The following is a 23,985-nucleotide window of genomic DNA, read 5'->3' on the forward strand; positions in this document are numbered from 1 at the left end:
AAGACGTGGCATGCCATCATTCCGTACGTGACCTTCGCGTACAACACGGCCGTACAGGAAACGACGCAGATGACGCCATACAAGTTGGTCTACGGACGGAGCCCGGCAACGACGCTCGACGCCATATTACCAAAGGTGACCGACGAGGAAAACATCGACGTGACCACCTACCTACAGCGCGCCGAAGAAGCACGACAGCTCGCCCGCCAAAGGATCAAGAACCAGCAGACGACTGACAGCCGCCGCTACAACGTTCGACGACGCCGACGGGGACTTAGTGAGAAGCTTCTTCGACGATATTACTTAGGTACAGAATACTGAGGCGCAAAACACATTTCTTGAGAAAGGGTGAAGCAGAAGAGCTTCTCCCTTTTTCAAGAAATGTATTTTGCGCCTCAGTCTTGTGTACCTAAGCAATATACGCACCAACTAGCCCAGAAACAAGTCGTTTTGGAATACTCTTCGACGATACTTCCGACCGTACAACGTATTTCGACGCCTCGGCCCACTCGAGTACGAGGTTCTTCCTGACGGCATTACGAACTCTCAGTAGCGCCGTGCGCGACCTAAGTCGTCCATGTCGTGCGCCTCAAGCCATGTTACGCGCGTTAGCGAATCTGAAGACTGTAGATAACTTTATTATTGTACTATCTTGCTTGTACTTATTGTTTATTGTACTATCTTGCTTATGGTTATTGTTTATTTTACTTTCATGCTTTATTTTTGTTATTGATTGTTGCATGCATTGGCCACCCCCCCCCCCCCCATGTTCTGTTTTAAGCATCGGGACGATGCTTTTTCAGAGGGGGGCATTGCCACGTGCGTTTCTTATTATCACTTTGGCTGTTTTCGGTTTTCGCTAACAAAGACTGTCAGCAACGCTCAGCACAAATCGCGCCTCATTGTTCGAGAAGCTTCGCGATTACCGTAGATCGTTTTGTTAAGATTGCGCGCAAGACGCGAACACTCGAGCTTATTCTAGAGCTTGCGCGACAACCAGCGATAACGCTGGAATATGCGATGGCACACGTATAAATGCCGACGCGCTTCACCACTTGTCAGTTTTTCGATGGCCGGCGCTCTGTTCGCCGCTATCAGTGTACAGCCACAGCCGCTACATCAAAAAACCGGTGCGGCCTCCTGAGTCGCGTCGCGGTCAATGAGCGAGCGCGGGTCGGCTGAGTGGCAGCTGTTTTGGGTGAGGGCGCCTCTAGTGCGGTCCGCAATGCAGACGCCGGTTCGTGTTACTATGTGGTCGCCTCAGGATTTATGCGCGTCCGTGTGCTTTTTCGTGTGCTTCCTCGTGTCTTTCTTGTGTGTGACCGCGCGTGTGAGCAGCCGAACAATCACTTGCAATGTTCGCGAAAACGGGAAAGATCCACACGACGGAGGGTAGGACGGTATGGTGAAGTCGGTGAAAAAGTTATGTTGTTCGTGTGAGTCGTGTAGTGCGGTCAGTCGACCTTGGATAATCGAGTGATGACTCCGTGGGAGCACTGTTTAGAAGAGTGTCGCCGAATGACGGTGACCAGAGCTGGATATTGTTTGAGTGTTTGTTGGAAGAGAAATATTCGAGAAACTTTCGAAGAATTGTGGGCTGCACACGTTTGGTGAATATTCAAGGCCTTTAAGTGTTCTTGGATAGTGTCTAATGGATGAGAGTGCATTTGTAGCGCGGTAAGTTTCCCGTTGTTTTAAACACCATCTAAGTGATGTTGTGAGTTGTAATTGATACCTGCCGAGTGTGGATGTTTGCGTGATGCTTGTACTGCCCTAACTGAGAATATATTTTGTTTGTGTTGTCAACTCTTGGCTCTATCTCTTCCTTTGGACCACTACCGGCATTTGTTGGCGCACTAAAAGGACCTATATTTAAATTGTGCGTGCTTTCGTGGTGCGTTTCGGTGGGCCGATAAGTCAGCGCTTGGAACCTGCCCGGCGACTGCCTGTCCATTAACGGGATCAGTGATTGAGTGACACTTTTCATTTCAGTTGAGTCAAACGGGCAGCATTCATGGAGAGTATTGAGGCCCAATCTACAAAACATTGGTACTCCAGGGCAAACTGTTCACATATGGGGGGTAATCGGCAGCTCTAATAACGACTTCAATATTCAACCAGTAGTGTGCAATCAGGCCTTATTTACGGCCTGATTGGAGTAAGTGTCGGGCGTACAAACGCGGCTGTCGAAGCGCTTCTCCGTGAACTGCTGGACCGGTGTGGTGGCGCCAGTGCGGGCGCAAGGAGAACTACGCGTAGGCACCGGACGCCGTTTCGGCGCCACGCAGCAGGCCGCACCTGTTTTTTTTTTTATTTTATGTAGCGGCCGTGGTACAGCGCGTATTGCTGTAGTTTGACTTTCAGTTTGCCCGGTCACAAGTTCGGCCAAATAAAGTTTGATCTTGGACAAGCCGAGTGCTACCTTCGTCGACGTCACGACCACGTGACACTATTTATTAAGGGCCAACTTTTGCCAAAGCCAAAAGAATCACAGCGGTTAGGAAAAATAACCGACGAGTCCGCATGTTCTCGCGAGCCACACCTTCGAACGCCGTCTTTCTCTTCCTCACACATGTTGACCGCTGGCTCGAAGTTCGTGCGTATGCAGGACAGGCCGGTGAACTGCTGCTGGATTCACCTGTCGTAACGGTGCCTTCAGGCAGGGGCGTAGCCAGGGGGGGGGGGGTAGGGGTGTTGAACCCCCCCCCCGAAATTTTTCGATTTCGCATGTGTATATATACACGCACACATACAAACGCACGCACGGTGTGTACAATTGTACACATCAACTTCGGAGTGGCATCACGCACCGCGTGTTCCTTTAAATGGCCTGAAACTTAGTGTGCACATTCGCGCAGGCTTCCTGAGTGGACAACTAGCGGTTATTTCACTTCATTATGCTGCTTATTGCTGCAGATGATCACTTGGTAGAGACACGACCATGTTCGACGATCGTTCGACACGCGACGTTCCAGGACCGACGTCAAGAGTATTTTTTTTTTCTTCGCTCGAAAAGCCTACAACCAAAAAACAAATTGTGCATGCATTTTGGGCCTAATAGTTGATTCCTTTTATGCAAGAATTGAAGCTGACTGACTGCAGAATAGATAGATATTTATTTACACGCTAATTAAACTTAATTACTGAAACTCACACAAAACAATACATTCCTTCACTTTATTTCTTGGAATGTAATACTGAGTGCCTTGAAATCATGCCATGCAAATTTGATGCATTTGCAGACAGTGCATCATAATTCGTGACTGAAAGGGATGAAGAAAAGGATGGTTGAACCTCCCCCACCCCCCCCCACTCCGAAAAACATTTCTGGCTACGCTTCTGCCTTCAGCGTTTCGCTTGGTTTGCAATGCCTGCGTTGTACTGAGCGATGGCGGTTTTCTGTGGCAATACAGGTATTATAGAGTAATAGCTGGGCGGGTTTGCGAGCCAGCGCTCCCAGTGGACGAGCGCAGAGGCGAACTGCGCTTGCGCGGTACGCTATGAAAGCCGGCGGCTTTACGCAGCGAGCCGCTCGCCCTTCCATTTCGTCTCCTCAACGAAGCGTGCGCAGCGGACCAGCCGCGAGCGTTGTCTAAGATGGCAGCTCACAACCCAGGTGCGGCGGCGGCATGTGGTCGGGGGCACCTCCAAGAAATTTAATGAAACCTCATAAAAATGCCTTTTGCAAAATTATTTTCGCAGTAACTTGAATTTTATTCGGCAGGTGATGAAGTAAAGCCTCTGCTCGATCAGCAGGAACTTCAATCTTGTTCAATAGTTGACACAGTAGTGCGCTCCGCTGAAAGAAGCGGGGCGTCACTTTCCTTTCGTGCGGCGCTCCGCTGCCCTCACCGCTGGCTCGCAAACACGCCTAGCTATTACCCACTGTTGCCACACGCGCTTATTGCATTATTTCTATGAAATCGGGTTTCATTAAAAAAAAACTTTTTACCAACGCTCAGCCTCCGCTGAGCATTGGTAAACAGATGACTTTACGTACGGCACATGGGCGCCGCCACCTTCGGATGTTAAACGAACGTTTTCTTATTTTTGTATATCTTGAGGTGAAATAAAAAAATTACAGCGTATCCACGGGTGAATGATGAAGAGCTTGGGCGAAGCTCCTGAAGCAATCATGGTCTCTTTTCTTTTTTTCTTCTTTTTGTTTTTATTTTTTATTTCTTTATTTTGTTTACCTTTTTATTATTTTTTGATTTCTTTATTTTATTTTCTTTATTTTTTTCTATCTCTATGGGACAGCGCCATCTAGTATATCGTCACCCAACTGCAGTTTGCATGCATCTCTATGGGACAGCGCCATCTATTGAATGATACGGGAGACGCGACGGCGGGGGAACGCCGGACGGAGCGACAAGCGACCAGGTGATGCTATAGGGAGCTTCACTCCTAAAAGTTCATGAAACGTCGACTGCACCAAGCCGACTGTTTTCATGCGTATGCGCTCAGCGTAGCATTTTTCGTCTAGTTGTTAAACAAGAACGGCAGAGTAAACAACCCAATATGGCACCACCGAAAGCCATCCCTACGATAACCTATAAAAGAAGACATGTTTCGACGACCATTCGATTACCGACATCTGTAGGTGACCATGTCCAAAATCTCGGGTCATCTCTTCCTTAGAGTGTGTGGCGTTTTCGTTGAAGAGGTGTAGATGCCTTCAAAGTATAGATTCGGCGCTCTCTTTGCGTACGACGCTCGTGAAGGTAGCCAAGAAGCTTGTTCGGAAGAGGGGCTAGGTGGGGCGGGGTGGTGCACTGACTGTGAGCGGTGACGTGATGACACTAACAAGAGCGGACAGAGAGCGATTCGGTGACCAGGCAGCTAGAGCGTCTCGATGCCAGCGAATTTCACGCAGCGAGGAGCACTGGCCGCGCTAGTCGCCCAAGGAGTCGCATCGAGGAGTCGCCCAAGACGCAGTTGCGTTTTTAGGGGCGAAGCTCCTTTAGCATCACCTGCTCGGTCGTCGCTCCATGCGGCATGTCCCCGCCGTCGCGTCTCCCCGTATTATTCAATAGATGGCGCTGTCCCATAGAGATGCATGCAAACTGCAGTTGGGTGACGATATACTAGATCGCGCTGTCTTATAAAGATAGAAAAAAATGAAAAATAATAATAAAAAACATAAAAAATAAAAAAAACAAAAAATTAATGAATTATAAAAGAAAGAAGAAAAAAAGGAAAAAGGAGATATAATCAAACCGGCGTATCGATTTGATTACTGCTGGGCGAAACCACTGAACATTTCACGGTGTAACCATGATTCCCTCAGGAGCTTCGCCCAAGCTCTACATCATTCACTCGTGGATATGCTGTAATTTTTTTGTCTTTCGTTAATTGTTGCCGTGTGACGGCTCGTTGTCGGATTAGTGCAGCTTCCACATGCACCAACGGTGTTTCTAGGCAGCTACTGCTTCGAGTATGATAGCACCGACTAATAAAGCTGCTGAAATAAGCGCCGCAGAGAGGCAACGATGTCGACGATCGATTGTCGTGCCTTCGTGCCGCGAGAAAGAGGCCAGCGGGACGTGGAACGCTTTCACGCGTTCGCTGCTCAAACTACGAATATATGCCTTCCGTGTCTGTGTTCTGCCCGTCTGTGCTACGTAGACGGACGGGCCGTAACAGCCACAAAACAGAATTTTAGGACGGTAAAACATAAACCATCGGTAGTTAGGCAACGTGCTGTCGACCTTTCGTTGTCGACAGCACGACAGCTTGTAATGTCAAGAAGGCTAAATCACTAACTGTAAAATTCTTTTTAGCGAAAACACATAAAAACAATCTTGCGTTTCGGGCAATTGTTTCAGAGCAAGGCCCGTGGCAAGTCGCTCTATCTAGTTATTTGCAGAACTGCTTAACATCTTTGAGTTTTTCAGACCTTTTCGCATGCGTAATTCTCAGGCGCTAGTACAGTTCCTCTCAGAGAAGAACCCCGGCTGTTGGAAAGCTTTTACTGTGGATATTGAAGACCTTTATTACTTTTTGCGCATGAGGAATTGTTAAAATGCGTTAATGATTGTATTAACGAACAAGGGTATGAGACGGTTTTCGCCAATAAATGTGGTGTTTCTACCGGGTCTTTTCTAGAAATTCTTTCAATGTATTTAAGTCGACGTTGGTAGGTTGGAAGGAAGGCGTTTATGTGCAGAAATCAGGGATATGTATTGGCTCTAAGGTGGCTCCTGTTCTTAGTGATTTATACCTTAGCAAGACTGACAATCTTTTGGAAGGCGCCCCAGGTAATTCGGTTATTAAGGTTTTTCGTTATGCGGACGATGACTTGATTTTTTGTAGTGGTGAGGAATTTGAAACCATGGTAACCTTAGTAAGCGAAGAATGCGAATTAAATGGAGGAGGGCTGAGCTTTACTAAAGAGGTGCCTCAGAATAATGGAATACAATTTCTAGACATTTCCTTAACGTTTCTGAAGAACCACATGTGCTGGCGGTGTTCTCCTAGATCTTCAAAACCGCTGTTACATTTTTCGTCGAAGCATTCGAAGGTTATAAAAAACGGTATCGCCATGTCTTGCCTTAAGTGAACCCTCACCAAGTCGTGTGAGCACAAAATGAGTGATAGCTTTAACGCACAGGTTACGCGTCAGATGCAGGTTATCCTCGTGATACAGTGGCCACTGTCGCTGAACGTTTGAAGAAGTCCATTATGTTGAGTCCGAGCATGGTTGCAGAAAGCGATAGGAAGAAACGTGTTCTAGGTATACCGCACATTCATTGCCTATCTCACAGGCTAAAGAAAGTAGGAAGTAGATACGGCGTTAATGTTGTTTTCACGGCTGCAAATAGGCTAGGTCAGGTTTCTGCTGCTGTGCAGAGAAAGAATGAGCGAGTGAAAGACAAGAAGCGGACCGATATTTGTTTCGTAAAACACACCAACAAATTCACTGATTGCCGTAGAAGTGTGGTGTATAAGGTCCCTTTGAGCTGCGTCCGCTTCTACGTAGGACAGACGGGCCGCTGCATTAACCAGAGATTAATAAAACATAAGAGACCGCTAAGCGGAGGCTCACCTTCTAATCTCTTTACATTGTCGAGAGTTTAAGGGAACGCCAAAATTGGATGAAATCACAGTGTTATACCGGCATAGAAATGAAGAAACGCGCCTGATGATTGAGGCATGGCATATCGAGAATAGTGGTAGCGTGAGCCAACCGTCGATTAGCTTTCATAAAAATGCCTTAACAGTTATCTTCCACGTAGGCTCCCACGCGTGCCGGATTGATAGGTTTGCCTATTGCATGGGCATGCGCAGATAAGTTTTCGTGCCTTTCTTTTCCGCCGTTGTGCGTCTCTTCAGTTGTTAGTCGGCGCTTGTGGTGTCCTGAATTTTTTGCTGTGTCCGTGTTTGCACGTCCTGTCTCTTTAGAATGACCTACAGAGCTCACTTAACGGACAGTAGGTTAACATGGTGCATTGTGCGTATAATGTCTGTGAGGGCTCCCGATACGTCACGCGCTGGTGCGAAGTGTTTGGTAACTCACTTGTAGTCATTTCACGCAGGTAGGGTCGCCGACGCTACGCGTGCTGCACATCAGCGACACGCATGTGGACCCTAGTTACAGCGAAGGTAGCGAGGCGAACTGCAACGAACCTCTGTGCTGCCACGCTGCGGACGTGCCCGCGGCAAAGCAGCAGCGACGGATTGCGGGCCACTGGGGAGCCTTCCACACCTGTGATATTCCACCGAGGACGTTCGAGCACATGCTCAAGACGGTCAGGGACACTCAAAAGGTGTGTACAGGTCTGCGCGTTTATATTTGAAAAATTATCAATGTTGACCGTGCTGGCGACATTGGTTACTTCATGGGGCCTGCAGCATCGTTCCAAGTTATCGCGGAGGTATCTTACCACTTAACTAAGGTCCATATATTACTCTTGTTACACGAGCACGCTAACCTCAGTTACGGCAAACTTCAGTTCCCTTAAACCGCAGTTACATCCAGTTAGACGGAAAGCCTAACCGCAGTTATCCCAATAACCGTGGTTGCTCCGAACTAAGGTTGACCACCTCAGTTAAGGAAGCTAACTAACAAAATGGCGGCACCCAAGTCGGTGGTCGAAGGCAGCGTGGCTCCACTGGAGGCTGAAACGTCTTCCCGAAAGCAAGTAAACTTGCCTTTCTCAAGAACAGAAGCGCAGCTGACACGCGAAACAGTCCATCAAAACAAACGACGTACCAAACACGGCGATACAACTACAGTTCACTATAGATACAACAAACGTATCAAGCAACGGATTGTCTTGACTTTCGCACCGAGCGTAGGTTGACTTCACCCATAGTTGCGAGACTAGCTCTTATTTAAGCCAAACATTGGCAAAACACTTGATGGAATACGCTCGGGGAGTGCAGATGCAAGGAGAAAGGATTTAGTTTAACTGAAATTCATTGTATTTGTCAGTATTTTTATAAAAACCAGCTAAACGTTTATATTTTAATCACGAAACTTAGTGTCACGTGACCTGCTTCAGTGACCCAAACTAAGGACAACTTTTCGCGTGTAACATGTGCCAAGCACAGTTGGCGCTAACTATAGTTTATTCCGGTTAACTGAGGTCCGTCGTAACTGAGGTTAGCGTGCCCGTGTAACTAGGGTATAAGAGTACGTCCCTTGGTGCGCCAGCGAACGGCAGTTGTGGTCTGAAGACGGAATGAGAACCCAGCGTGAGAAAAACACAAAAAAGTGTTGTCTTAATTCAGGCAGTTGTAAACATTTATAATACATGCAATCTTGGCTGCTTATATCACAATAAAGCTGAATAATGTTTAACAATAATAGGAACAATGAAACGAATCGCGCTACCAACAGTGCTCGTGCAATAAGGATAGTCAATATCATTAAAAGTCATTTCGTATTTACCAGGCTTGTTCACAGTTCGGTCCACGGAGTAATCTTGTGGCGTTACGCGGAGACGCTTCTTGGGGAGAGATGGATGCATGTCGGATCCCTTTGACTGAAGCCAGTGCAATCACCATTCCGCAGTCGGCTGCTGACATCGCGCCGTCCCGCTTCCCCCACTTCACCGACTACGCCATTTCACAGACCGTGTCCGCACATTTATATAGTGCTTTGTGCCCAGGTGCGAGATTTTTCGACGTAGCTAAACCTTTCACAGTACAGGCGAAGCTTGGGGAAGCGCGCAAAAGTTGGCGCATAATCGGAATGCGCCCCCAGCGAGTGTCTCGATTTCTCTATCATTCCAGCTTCTGTGCGTGTGCTCAGTTTGAAGGGTGCTAATGGCAGTGGTTGTCGTGATAATTGTAGGGACGTGGGCTCGGCAGTCGTTTAAGGGAAGGCGAAGCACTTTAAAAATATGAATTAGGAGCGTGTAAAGAGAGTTTGATCCCTGCTGAATTCGCAAAACAATTTGAGAGTTCTCAAAAGTGAACGAAAATGGCACTTTTAAGCAAGCAACAGAGGCTATGGCCGCAGGGCTTTAGTAGGCTTTAGGGAGGCTGAGCGAACGCTGCGGCGTCATGCTCGGTATGCCGCGTTATCTGCCACAGCAGCACTGTTGAGGCGTAGCCTTCTCGATTAGCTCCGGCAACGGCACGTCAAGAATTAGTCACGGAGTAAGTGAGTGACAACTTTATTCATCAAGGGGTGTGGGGGTAAGGGGGAGTTCAGGCTACGTATGCTGCCAGGCCGTGCTTCTCAATGATGTCTACAGTGTGTACCCCCAGGCGGAGGAGGCGTTCCGTTGACGCGTTAGGGGGAAGACGGAGGGCAGTGTTGTACGCACGATGGATGAGCACGTCGATCTTGTCGCGTTCGCATTTGAGATGAGTGTAAGGCAGGCCGTAGGTGATGCGCGAAATGACGAAGGCGTCAATTAGCCGGAGTAGATCACGTTCGCGCATAGCCTGGCGCCGCGCTCAAACACGAGCTAGCATGCGCGCAGTCTGCTGAACCGAAAGCGAGAGCTGGTCGATGGTGTGAGTGTTGCGACGGTTGGATTGCAAGATCAAGCCCAGCACGCGGAGATGCTAGACGACGGGAACGGGGTTGGAGTTGGAGTGAACCACGATGGTAGGATGGGGTTTCTTGAGTCGGCGCCGGTCGGGGGGCCGTATGAGAAGGAGCGCTGATTTGCCTGCCGAGCAGGTGAGATCAACCACGTGCACACGGTCCGTGACAACGTTGGTGGCGCGTTGAAAAATGTACCGAACGTGCCCGTCGGAACCTGACGTGACCCAAAAAGTCATGTCGTCCTCATAAAGGAGGGTGTGTTTTAGGCCAGGGATGCTGTTGAGCTTTTTGGGAAGCGAGCGGAGGACGAGGATGGCGAGGGCCGATTTCGCGGACGTAGGGTCGAGAAGAGGGCATAGGAGATGCCACAATTGCTTGCAGCCCAGTAGACTGGAAAGTCTTGAGCACAGCTGTTCCCACTGCTGCTGGGCAAGGGTGGTGGTGTGCGTTTCGATTTCCCTGTCGAGAGCTGCGATTCGGCGATGAAGACGATGGTTATGTCGTTGCTTGTTCCACCGGTTGGTGAGGCTTGTATGAGTGGCCTGCAGGTGAGTAAGGCAAAAGGCAATGACCAGATGGTTTGCCGTAGTAGGGATCGACGCCGTGACACCGTTGAGGTTGGCCAGCAGCTGGTCAGTCCACTGCGAAAGATCCTCAATGTCGGGAGTGGCGGAGTGCTGGCGACGCGCACGAAACGCGTCCCAGTCCGTATGACGGATAACGTGTGGACGTGGCTTGCGCGGGGACGTGCAGACTTGCATGGTGAGTACATAGTGGTCGCTGGCCAGGGATTGATGTGTGCTGGACCAGTGTGCATCGCGCAAGTAACGGCAGTAGGTGAGATCTGGGGTGGTGTCGCGGCATAGGCTGTTGCCGACACGCGAAGGTTGCGTGGGCACTGAGCAGTGTGAGGCGAAGCTCATGAGCATGCTGTCACATCCTCGTTGCCCGGGCCGTTGACCTTGGGGTAACACCAGTCCCGGTGTTTGACGTTGAAATCACCGAGAACCAGGAAAGGGGATTTAGCGCTCTTACTGCCGCGGCTTGGAGTAGGGCGAGAAGAGATGTATCTTTGGTGACCCGGGTGAGTTTTTAGACAATCAGTATAAAGAGAGACGGATCTTCCCGTTTCTGAAGTAGAATCTCAATAAAAACCTGGTGGACCGCAGGGAGGGGTAAATCGACCAGGTTGATCGTGAACGTCCGCCGGTTGAGGATGGGCATGATGGGATGGGGTGCGGGATGATGAGCCACTTGATTGTGTGCAACGTAGCCCAATAGGGAAACAGCGATGTTAGTTTCCTGGAGCACGAGGACATCAGGGGTATCCGGAGGGTCATGTTGTTGGAGGTGTAACAGAAGATGGCTGCGCTTGGGGCAAAAACCACGGCAGTTCCAGTGCCACATAGTTACAACAGACCAGTCAGCCATGGTCAGCGTTGGCAGAAGACGTTTCCTCGGCTTGCGATTTCGACGGTCGGGTAGCGGAGGCGGTGTTGGAAACGCGGGTGTGAAGGAGTGGCTTTGCTCGGACGCTCTCGAGCTGAAAGCGTGCAGGCTATCGACCGTCTCCTGGACGTGGTTGAGGGGAAGGCAGCAAGGTCCGTGCGCAAGGAGTTTAGAGCCTCGTGCTGCGTCGTTAGGAGCTAGTGAACAGAGTTGAAGCGGCTATCTAGCTGCCTCTTGAAATCCGCTTGGGCTGTTTCGATGGCTGCTTGGATTTCCTCAGAAAGGTAAAGAGGCTTAAGAGGCGTGGTGTGCCTCTTGCGCTTGCCGACGCACCCGTCGACGCGTTGAGTATCCATGTCCGATGCGGAGGCGGCGGATGACGGAAGAGGAGATAAGCCTTGAGCTTCTGTTCAAGCGTGCTCATCTGGGCTTGTAGGGACGTGATTTCAGTCTTATGTGCCTCTAACAGCGAACCTTGTGCGGCGAGTTGTTGTCGTAGAGAGGCGTTTTCCTGCTGCAGTGCGGCAACATGCGGCGAGAGGGGCGCTGGTGGAGCACCGGGGGAGGACCACGCGGAGTGGGTGGGCTGAAAAGCTGCTTTAGGCGCCGTCACGGTGAGGGATGGGAAAACTGTAGTCGTCTTGGCGGGAAGAAGGGGCAACTTCGGTGGCGGCGCAGTGCCGCGTGCCATCGCATTCTTAGGGGTCGGCGCATCGTGTGCGGGTTCCTGTGACGAGGAGAGATTTGCCGGTGGGAGAGTCTTCTGGCGTAGGGGGCGCTGTGCATAGCGATGCTTGCATCTTGAGATGTGCGTCGAGTGATTCCCGTTACCCACACAGCAGCGGGGTGTGCATGCGGGCGGCGAGCCCTGGGCGCGGGGGATGTGTAGCGCCGCAACAGTGGCACCGATCCTGTTGTGGCTTGGGGCACACGTCGGTGCGGTGGCCGGTCGAGTGGCAATTGAAACAGAACAACCCTCTACCTGAGTGTACGCCCGTTTTTGGTTCCACTACAATTTTGTACAAAAACAGAAGCCAGAAATCACGTGAACTTGTTGAGGCTGCACACATCTCTAAACTGTCGCAAGCATGTGTCAGTCAGGCGTGGGTGACACTCCATGATAAGGAATTTGCATATCTTGGAATAAGATGAGACATGTGGCATGTGTTGCTTTGGTTTTTGAGCGAAGGAAAAGGCAAATGTTCTTTACGCATGCACCGTTTCGGTGGTGCGATGTTTATATGTTTTCCCATGATTAAAGAAGCTCAGTTGAAAGCAGCGCCTATTCGTGTCTTTTCTTCCTGTGTGCGTCGTCTTGATTTTTGCGCTGTTTACTCCCATGGATCCATACCAACTGGCCCAACTATCTACGCCTCTACCTCGTCGTGGAAAGGAACAAGACGAAGGTGGAAACCATACTAGAGAATCCACCAGAGTACCTTGGGTTCGTTGAGGGCGACCAGAATGTGAGGAGTCTTGCCCGTACGGCGGCCTCCCACGATAGAAAGAGTAGGATTACTAGCCTGGAGATCTTCGAGGATGGCTTCGTCCTTGAAATCATCGAATGCATAGGATAGAATGCCTCGCAGGGCGTCTTCCGGTGGTGGAGCGTAAAGGTGTACAGTGAAGGTAGTGCCGGACACCGTGAGGGATGTGATGCAGAGGTAGGCTTGCGCACGAGCTGAGTCCGCGACGGTCAATCTGAAAGGACTGTTAACCGGGTGGACCCGCACCGTGTCACGGGATGCGGGCGGGAGATCTTGCAAGTTCGCTGCTTGCAGTAAGGCGGAATATAAGTGTCAAGGCTGAAGTTTATTAAGGTCGACGGAAGTTTTAGGACGACCGACGACGGAATGGTGTCTGCCGGGAGGCGACGAATCGGCGCGCGACGGCAAGGCCGAGATGGCGAAGCACTGGTCTGCTTCGATGGTGGCGAAGGTGGTGGTGGTGAGGCTGACATGTAGATGGGCGTAGTTTTGCGGCAGCGGCGCGGCGTAATGCCACCGGGCGTTGCTCTTGGGCTGGAAGGCCTGTTGACTGCCAGGAGCCGTTCGATAGTTCTTCGGAAGACACTTCCTGTCCTTCGACAACGTGCTCAATGGTAGTGCGCAGCCAGGAGACGGACGGTGATGAAGCTCTCTGAACAGCTCTCTCGCAGTTCGGATCAGCGAGTGGCGGGAACCATCCGTCGGAGTCCAATATGGCTCTGCCAGAGGAACCGAAGATGACGTACGTTTCCATACCCACACCTACGGCGTGCTCGCGTGGGCGTAGCAAGACGAAGTTTTCTCTCGCTTTTTCTAAAACTCCTTTAGAACATTTGCGAACATTTTAGAACACTTTAGAACATTTGCGAAAAAAGTACATCATCGGAAATAATGTCTGTCCTTGCTAACCACGAAGTTTTATCGAATTCTAAAACCTCTTTAGCTTCCATTTAATACCGAACAGAGCCGTGCTTTGATGATGGATTTTGAAGGTGGCAGCGCGCGCTTTTGTACGCGCTCGTCTGTGACAGGCGAATGGGGCATTTTTATGTTTCTCGAGATGCAGCTGCTAGTTTTACAGCTATCCGAATCCACGAAGGCATTCCACCATACTTTACTTATAGTCACAGTTACCAGGTTAGAGCAGGTAGTGAAGAAAACAGGCGACAGTTTCGTTAAGACCAAACAGTTCCGAATGAGCTGCTAATGCCTGTTACGTCTTCGAAAAAAACAAAAAGATAATGGTTAAACTTATCGTGCACTTTACAGAGAAGCTGGCAAACTATGTTTTTACCATTATAAGGACCGCTCAAAATAAAAGAGAGCTGAGCTAGACGGTGCGTATTCCTTCTACAGGACTGGGCGTGCAAACAGAGACACAAGAAAGAATTGAAGACATCACAAACGCCGACTAACAATTGAAAAGGCGCACAACGGCGGAAAAGAAAGAAAGCACGACAACTTATCGGCGCATGCCCAGGCAGTAGACGAAACCTATCAATCCGGCATGCGATGGTGTCTGCGTAAAAGATAACTATTAGGGCATTGTATTTCTGCTTATAGTAAGTATATATGCGGTTTCCTTACACATGCGCTACCACTATTATCGATATGTCATGCCTCAATCATTAGACGCATTTCTTCATTCCTGTGCCTGTACAAAACTGCGCATTCATCGAATTTTGGCGAGCACTGCCACTCTCGACAATGTAAAGATAGATTAGAAGGTGAGCCTCCGGCTAGCACGCTCTTATGTTCCAATAACTTATGGTCAACACAGCGGTCTGTCTGTCATACGTAGAAGGGGCTGCAGCTAAAAGGAACCGTATACACCAGAGCGGTAAGGCAATCAGTGAATTTGTTGGTGTGTTTTACAAAACATATGTCAGTCCGCTTCTTGCCTATTACTCGCTCGTTCTTTCTCTACACAGTGGCGCAAATCTGACCTAACTGATTAGCAGCCGTAAAAACAACATTAACGCCATGTTTACTTCCCACTGTGTTTAGCCTGGGGGTACACAATCTTGACTTCTCGTGTCCGTCTTTGCACGCCCAGTCTTGTAGAATGACTGCTCAAAGGCATCGCCTATGAGATGGGTATCTCTTCGCGTCGACTTAGGTGTTTGCTACGGAGCTCGCGACTTCAACAAGAGGTACAGCAAAACCCCGCTGTTACGTTCCTCACTGCAGTGTTTTCCTTGATGTTACGTCGTTTTCCGTCTGTGCCGGTATAGCTACCATAGAATGCAATGTGTTGGGAACGAAGCTGATATGTCGCAACTGCGGGACAGTTCCCGTATGATGCGTCATGAAGTAAGCTCCGAGCCAGCAGAACGACCACGGAAGAGAGCGGCCATGTTGACTTTTCGCGCAGCCTGGCCTGGCTTGACCGTAAGATTAGCCGCATGAGAGTAGCGATCCGCGTAACGTAATTTCAGATGCCGCGGACAAAAGTATAGCCTTCGAGATTCATATTGCGAAGACGGCGTCTATGACGTAATGGTTTTAAACCTGCTTTTAGCGCTCGCAAATGTAGGGCCTTCAAGAGTAACATTTGTTTCCGCCGTCGCATTCACTGATCTTCACTAGGGAGAGCTGAATGCCGCATCGCGCGCCTGGGCGTGATCCTGCCGGAAGTCGTGTCCCAGGAGCGAGCGCACGAGTACTCGATTGCTGTTGGCGGGCCAGCGTTTCCCTTCTTTTAGATGAGGAATATCTCTTGCTCGGGGGTATCTAAGGCGGCGTGGTAATCCGCGCGCAGCGTTGATGTCCGCACTAACACTACGCATGCGCGACTCTCCTCCTTCCCTCTCTCCAACAACTGCGCGTTACTCTCCACTTCTCTACCAGCACCTGCTTGCGCTTCTACTGCGTTCTCGCTTCTGCTCTCACAGCGCATACGCTACTCTCCTCCTCCAGTCTCCTCTTCTTCAAATGGCAGAGCGCTGCGCGCGTTCAGTCCCGCGCTTGCCTCGGTTGGCTCCTCTGAAATGCGGGCTCGACATACCGAAATCCTCTCCTGCGCAGCGCCGCGATGAGGGTCAGCGCAACGTGTCTAGGTGGCGTTGGTCAGCGCACGCGGGTCCCCTCCCCCTTTCTCTCCTCGCCTACGCTGCCTCTCTCTCGCGCGCCTGTCGACGTTCCCCGCACGCCCTGTGAGAATTAACGGCCAGGTTAGAGGGAAGACACTACGCGCGTAGTGTTCCTCTTCGCGTTCCACGACGCGAGGTTGGTAGCATGCCCAGCGAACGCCAACGGAACGCGATCGTGCAAGTTCTCGGGCTTCGCATCGCCTCATGGTCCCCTTTGGTGTAATGTTTTTCTTGAAACAATGGCCGCCTGTTGCGCTGCAAACTGCACGAGCTGACCAGTAAAGTCTTCAGCGAAGATGTCTCACGCGAAGGTACGCCGGAATAGTATTAAGTTTGGCTCTCTTAGCTAGAACATAGCAGTGAGGTATGAGCTCCTCTTAAAAAATTACACCATCTCCCGCTAAAGGGGACCATGAGGCGATGCGAAGCCGGAGCACTTGCACGATCGCGTTCCGTTGGCGTTCGTTGGGCATGCTACCGACCTCGCGTCGTGGAACGCGAAGAGGGACGCTACGCGCGTCGTATCTTCCATCTAGCCTGGCCGTTAATTCTCACAGGGCGAGCGGGGAACGCGGTCGACAGGCGGGCGAGAGGGGGGCAGCGTAGGAGAGGAGAGAGAAGGGGAGGGGACGCGCATGCGCTCGAGTTAATCGCGGCGTTGCACAGGAGAGAATTTCGGCATGTCTAGCCCGCGTTTCAGAGGAAGAGTGGAAAGGGGAGGGGAGAGGGGTATGGGAGAGGGAAAGGGGAGAGGGAAAGTCGAGATGAGAAGGGGAGAGGGTGAGTGGAGATGGGAAGGGGAGAGGGTGAGTGGAGAGGAGGTGTGTGGAGAGGGTATGCGCATGCGCAGTAAGGGTGGTCACGCCGCACACCACCACCATCGGATTGAGCTCGGCCTTAAGATACTTCGCATCTAAAATGAACTCGAAGGGGAGGCTGAGTGTCTTCGCTGATCACCACATGTTGGCAGTGTAAGTGGAACAGGCTTTGTGAGTCTGATGCTGCTGAGGCGGATCCTCTATGCGACGCGCCTGGTGCAGCGGTAACAGCATAGGCATAGCATACGGCGTTCACGTTTCCTCACGTGCGCCGCGGCCACGGGGCATACGCTCATTACAGGCTAACCTTGAAGAATAAACCTAGTTTTGCGACATCGCTGTGGTGTCGGTCTTGCTATGTCGCGATTCCCACACCTCACGGTCTGCGCGGTCGCACGTCGCCACAGTGGCAAACAGACGTCCGTGTGCATTCCTTAGTGGCGTGGCCAGAAATTTGTTAGAGGTGGAGGGGAAGCTTTCAACCACTCTTTATGCGTTCAATCACTCTTTGAACCCCCGGCTGGCTAAGCGATTGATCCTTCAAGTGGTAAAACCGTGGCGGTCTATAGACGCCAGCATCTCCTACGACATACACCTTTTAGACAGAAGAGAAAGTAATCAGCAGCAAAGCCCGCCATTGTGGTCTAGAGGATATGGCGCTCGACCGCTGACCCGAAGGTCGCGGGATCGAACCCCGGCCGCGGCGGCTGCATTTTCGATGAAGGTGAAAATGTTTGAGGCCCGTGTACTTAGATTTAGGTGCACGGTAAAGAACCCCAGGTGGTCGAAATTTCAGGAGCCCTTCACTACAGCGTCTCTCATAATCGTATCGTGGTTTTGGGACGTTAAACCCCAGATATTATTAGTAATCAGCAGCAAGACCAGCTATGTGGCGCCCTAGGCTTCCGGAGAAGCAGAATGTCGATGCTTTCTCGATAGTATCAGCTTTCAGCAGACCTCAGAAACTATATCCACAGGCGCATAAGCACAGGCTTTAGTCAACTGCTGAGTCCAACCACATCATGCTTCGTGTAAAATGCGTAATTGCTTCGCATTTGAAGATTGGGGTGTCCACTTCTGCGGACATTACCATGGAAACAACTTTATTGTTGGATGGAAACAACTTTATTGGACATTACCATCAGCAGAAATTAATCAGTAACTGTTATCAGGCACATACGGAATTCGTTATGAGCTAATTGTGGTAATTTAGACATCATTAAGGCAAAAGCCTTAGATGCCTCATCAAATACAATTCACCGTTGGCGTCCCGTGTCGGCGGCATCAACACAAGCGTTGCAAAAAATTATCATCACGTGATGACGCCATCATATATGACGTCATCATGACGTTACAGATCAACAAATTTTGTCACGTCATAATGACGTCGTCGCTTCGCACTGCCTCCATGATCGGCGCGCCAACCACGGAGGCAGTGCAAAAGCAGGCAAGGGGCAGAAAGCATCCAGTGCCTCCTTGCCTGGAACCACCACTGCTCAGCCGCGTAAGGTTGAGCAGTGTAGACTTTCAGAGAGGGCCGGCGGAGGATTGGCTGAGAAGAGTCCTGGGCAAATGCATGTGAGTTTATGAATATCATTAATTCAACAATCTACATTTTCCTTTCAATTTTGCTCAACTATGAAGGCTATATAACGAATCTGTGGATTGTAAAGAAGAAGAGTGGCCGCAGCGGCATTACTCTGCGCCTCAGCGACATCGCCATCGGCATGAGGTTGCTGCTCTTGGCTGAACGCTGCTGACCGCTGCTGGTTCTTCCCGCATTCTCTGCTAATAAACCTCTCAGCAAGTGGTGGAGGCTGCTCGGTTTCGATCACCCTGGAACTTCGCAATCACACTCCGCTCTCCATCATGCGCAACGACACAAGCGCCACTCATCCCACTCTTCCAAGGGCACCGCCCACTCTACTCTACGCCGGTTCCTTGCGTCTACGAGATCCCTTATCTTCGCGGGCACTGATGACAAGGACGTTGACGATTGGATCGCCACGTACGAGCGAGTGAGTATTCACAGCAAATGGGACGACGACTCCAAGTTGGGCTGCGATTCCTTGTATCTGTCGGACGTGGCCAAACTGTGGTTCATAAACCACGAAGCTGACCTTCCTACGCCGTCGGTTTTCAAGACCAGCTTCACCCAGGTTTTCGGTCGGCCGGAGGTACAAAAACTCCGCGCAGAACTACGCTTGCGCATTCGATCCCAACAGCTTGGTGAGAATTTCACCAGCTACATCGAGGACATGAAGTCGAGAGTTTGGCGGAAACCCGCCTGGCCGGGGAAAGACATAGACGAAGGCTCCCGTGTGGGAGCCCAAACGTCTTTTTAAGAATATATTTTTACTTTTGGTCGGCGCTGTGTTTCCTTCGTCTATGGAGGACATCCTTGACCTTTGCAAGCCAGTGAACGCGTCAATGTCCGAAGAGGAAAAGATAAAAGAAATCATGAAGGGCATTGAGGACGACGCTTTCCTAATCTTACTGTCGAAGAGTCCTCGCTCTGTCGCCGAACTCACGGAATTACGCCAGAGTTACTACGAGTTACGCCGGCAACGTCTTCACACCAGACGTCCTCCGGCGCCTGACGACTCTCTCGCTAGTCTTGGCGTCGGAGACGACCACACTCCTCTGCTATTGAATATTCAAGAGTTCACACGCGCCGAGGTCGCTCGTCAACTCTCTTTGATCTCTTGCGTCCCAGACCAACCACGCAGCTCGGTACCTACGCTCCGCGACTTCATCCTAGACCAGGTCGCGCAAGCTATTTCCCCAGCCCGTGAACCGCCGCCAGTCACTACACCACTCCTGTACGCAGAGGCCGTTGCCCGACGTCTTCACCAGACGCTCCAGCCACTGCCTATGTACCAACCACCGACTTTTTCGCCGCCCCCTATGCCGATGCCACACCGGCCGCCTTTCCCGACCCCGCAGGCGCAGTTCGGAGTCTACTCGAACCAATGGCGGACCTAGGATGACCGGCCCATGTGTTTCGCTTGTGGTGGTGTTGGCCACGTGGTGCGTTATTGCCGTCGTCCAGTGCTGGGCAGTATCGAAGATACATGTATCTTAGATACTATCTTAGATACTATTTGGGCATCTTGTATCTGTATCGCGATACATCTCGCAAGATGAGTATCTGTATCTGTATTTCCGATACATTCAATAATGTATCGTGTATCTTAAGATACAAGATACTCCCGTAGGAACACCACCCCACGAAACAATAATCGCTGGCTCAACTCCGCTTGTCAAGCTGATACTTTTGTCACTAAACCGCCTGAAGAAAACTAAGGGCAGTGACATAATTTTATTTTTCTGGCAGAGCCCACTAGTGAGAGGAGGTGATGAGGCGTGCGCGTCCGTTTCGGTTGAGTACAGTAACATGACAGCGCTCGCACAGTATCCACAGAACAAGCACGCGAACATCTACATTTAGCTCACGTGCCTTTCGTTTTCTCGATTTTTTTTCTTTTTTCTAGTGCCAGTGCCATGACACTTACCCTTATCCGCTGTCCCGCGCCGCGTACCACAACGCGTGCGGCGATTATCGCGCAAATTTTGATGCCGCTCTCCTGCGTGATGCTTCGTTACGACGTCGGAAGCATAGGGTTGCTTTGCGTCTCGTGGCTTTCACACATCGGCGATTTGAAGGTTTTTGTGGATGTAAGTTCGACTTACATGCCATTGACTTATCTGCAAATAGCATTCAACAGTAGCACCTCTAGTACCAATGCTAGATCTAATAGAGCAAGTGTTTATCTAACAGAAGATATCTTCGTGTACCCCGTCTTTTTTTTCCTGCTGTCGATCGAGTCCCGGCCGCGGCGGTCGCATTTTCGATGGAGGCGAAGAGACTCGAGGCCCGTGTACTTCGATTTAGGTGCACGTTAACCCCTTCAGGGTTTTCGTCGTACATGTACGGCAGAAGCTTCCTGGTACCAAAGGGTTTTCGTCGTACATGTACGGCATAGCGTTTATTTTCAAAACGCGCGCCTTTTTCGATCATTTCTTTTGCTTGGCCTGTGCTGCCACACTTCGGGAATACGTGGAATGTTTTTTCATGCGCCGATGTCTTTCCGTTGTATTTTTTTTTTCGCTTCCCAAAACGGCGCGCCGCCTATCGCTTGCCCATCCGAGCGCGTTCGCGGTGCAGCTGGTTCAAAGTGCGCACACTTTTCGATCATTTCTCTTGCTTGGCATGTGCTGCCACGCTTCGGGAATACGTGGAATGTTTTTCATGCGCTGATGTCTCTCCGTTGTTGCTTTTTTTTATGATTCGCAAAATGGCGCGCCGCCCGCCGGCTATCGCTTGCGCAACCGAGATCGCCCGCGGCGCGGTTGGTTTCAAACGCGCGCCGGATTCCGCGCGCCGGATGGCCGGATTCGAAATAATCATCAGTGACTCTAAATCTGCCATCATCCGATTTGCACGTGGCACGGTCTCCCCAACCACGGCACGCATCATCCGTCATTTGCCCCACGTGGCATGCAACGCCTCAGGCAACACCGCCGCCAGCAGCGCCGACGATGCAGATTCCAGTTTCATTCAACTCGTCTGGGTCCCAGCTGTGATGTGCGCGCATAAGATTCGTGCTGCCTTTGTGTGCTGTGCGCCCCAAAGAGGGGTAGTGCCCTGGTGTGATGGGTGTGCTAGAAGATGACGACGAAAAGGCTGCGGCACGTGGAAAGATCCGCGAACGTGACGATGTTCGGTGTCGCGTGCTGGCGAAGAAGAGAAAGAAAAGAACAGACGGTGTTGGGCGTTCGACGCAGTCGGGTGACCGGGCCCGAGTGTCACGCTCTGGGACGCGGTCCACGAGTTGAAGCTACGGGCTTCACGTGGCCGCTGACGTCCTCCGCCTCCAACGTTTCCCTTCGGCAAGACGCCACGTTCGTCGTCAGCCTTCGCAAGCCACCGCTGACCTCCTCAAGGATTCCCGCGACGCTGGTCACCTCGCATCGCCCTGCACGTTCTACTCCCCGACGGGTGAGCCCGTGTCAGCTGACTTTCTTAAGGACGCTCGCTTCTCAGAAACTGTTTTTAGTTAATTCTTTGTTTGCTGTGTTTGCTTTTGTGTGTGTGCCTTTCGTTCATGTTTTTATAAAGTGTTGGTCAAAACCTGCAAGCAGCCTCGTCGGTTTGTTGGGAACGTCCACGTTCCTAGCATAAAGGTTTTAAGAATCTCACCGTTTAATCATTACAATGGCGTCCGCGACAGGACGAGGCTGATTGTAGTTTTACTGATAAAAGAAACATGGATTTATGTGGGCTAGACAGCGTGTCTGAGAAGCTAGGCCTAACCGTAGACGAACTAAGGGAGTGGATGCAAGAGGAGCAAGCGCGTGCTCGAGAGGAGCGTGCCGCTGAACGGCATGCAAGGCGCGAGCAGGCTGAGCGCGAGGAACGCGCATTAGTTTTGGCTCACGAGAAGGCAGCGTTGGAGGAGAGAATTTCTTCACTTCGCTTGCGGGTTTTAGAGGCTGAGAAACGCGGCGGTAGACGCGCCGAGATGACCGCCGTCAATGAGCGTTCCTCCCCATCGCAAGTATGCCCTCGGCACATAAAGCCTGCGTTGGAAGAGAAAGGAGATAATCTCAGTGCTTCCGCCAGGCTATTCGAAGTCACGCCAACAGAGCAGCACTCGCCTGAAAATAAGTTGGCCGCACCGAGAATGCTTCCAATGGGCGACCAAGAGACTAGGAAAGGCCTGGTAGAGCCCATGGAAGCAGAGGGCAGCTTTGAGAGCGAGGAACAAGATTTCTTACAGGATGATTTTTGCTTTAGAGCCCCTGAGAGGCCTAGCACATTCATTAAAGAGGCAAGTATGCCTCCAAACATTTCTATTGAAGGACGACGCTATGCTGCAGAAGCGGATGACTTGGGCATGGCTGAGAGGCGTAGAAACAACTCACTTCAAATGAGGTTGAGGTTTCCCTTCAGTGAAAGAGGTAAAGAGAGAAGCATTCTGCATAGGGAAAAGGAGGCGACTGCTAAAGGGGTTAGCGAAGAATCGAGAGAGCAGTCAGGTGGAAGGGAGTGTGATTTCTGCTCAAAGAAAGAGCTTCGAAACAGCAGTGCAGTATTTACACAACACTATTCTGGCAGCCGAAAAGCTGATACACCGTGTGTTTCATCAGGTGAGGCACCAGCTATGTCCGTTGTGCCATTGAAGGCATTTTCGCCTCACCTCGAGAGAGACGGTATTGGCGTGGAGGAGAAAATCTTTCAGGCGCGTTCACAGTGGTGCGCGTGGTTCGAACGCCTGCGCGCCAAGTGTCATCATTTGCACGGGATAGCTGCGTTTGCTTTAAAAGCATGCAAGGTGTTCGAATTGGCCGTCTTGCATCCTTTCGTTCGGTGGCGCAGACCTGCGTCTGTGCTGTTGTCAGCCTCAAAGGATGTGAAAGACGCCATTCGTTTCGTGTGGGACGCGATAACTTGAGTGTCGTGTTGAAATAACAGATCATTCTTTTCGTTTGGACTTTCACTTAAGGCGCTGAGCCGTGCCCCCACGACGGGAGGCAGAAAATAGCGCCCCTTTTCATTTCTTTCACGAATCACTCTCTCTCTTTCACTTAAGACTGAAATAAGTTGTTTTTTGTGTTGATGTACAGCCATGCATTCTCAAGTGGTCTGCCATTTGAACTCATCGGGAAGCATTCCAACTTTGTAGATCATTGTTTGCTGGCCATGTGTAGTGTACTGTGTGTCATTGTTACGCGCACATGTATGGCCTTTTGTTTATTTTGCATGATAAACCAAAGACTTGAATGGGGGCCTCTGTGATGTGCGCGCATAAGATTCGTGCTGCCTTTGTGTGCTGTGCGCCCTAAAGAGGGGTAGTGCCCTGGTGTGATGGGTGTGCTAGAAGATGACGACGAAAAGGCTGCGGCACGTGGAAAGATCCGCGAACGTGACGATGTTCGGTGTCGCGTGCTGGCGAAGAAGAGAAAGAAAAGAACAGACGGTGTTGGGCGTTCGACGCAGTCGGGTGACCGGGCCCGAGTGTCACGCTCTGGGACGCGGTCCACGAGTTGAAGCTACGGGCTTCACGTGGCCGCTGACGTCCTCCGCCTCCAACGTTTCCCTTCGGCAAGACGCCACGTTCGTCGTCAGC

At 50.9% G+C, this 23,985-nt stretch overlaps 1 protein-coding gene across 1 annotated transcript in view; it reads left to right on the plus strand.

Moving 5' to 3' along the window:
* The window catches only part of LOC119395570 (sphingomyelin phosphodiesterase), a 661,730-nt gene that overhangs the window by 159,631 nt on the left and 478,114 nt on the right, over positions 1 to 23,985 (plus strand). Inside the window, exon 4 of the mRNA XM_037662549.2 lies at positions 7,539 to 7,769. Coding sequence (XP_037518477.2) covers positions 7,539 to 7,769 — 231 coding nt within the window. The remainder of the gene's footprint in view (positions 1 to 7,538; positions 7,770 to 23,985) is intronic.

This window comes from Rhipicephalus sanguineus, chromosome 6 (assembly GCF_013339695.2).
Source record: "Rhipicephalus sanguineus isolate Rsan-2018 chromosome 6, BIME_Rsan_1.4, whole genome shotgun sequence".
Lineage (NCBI taxonomy): Eukaryota > Metazoa > Arthropoda > Arachnida > Ixodida > Ixodidae > Rhipicephalus > Rhipicephalus sanguineus.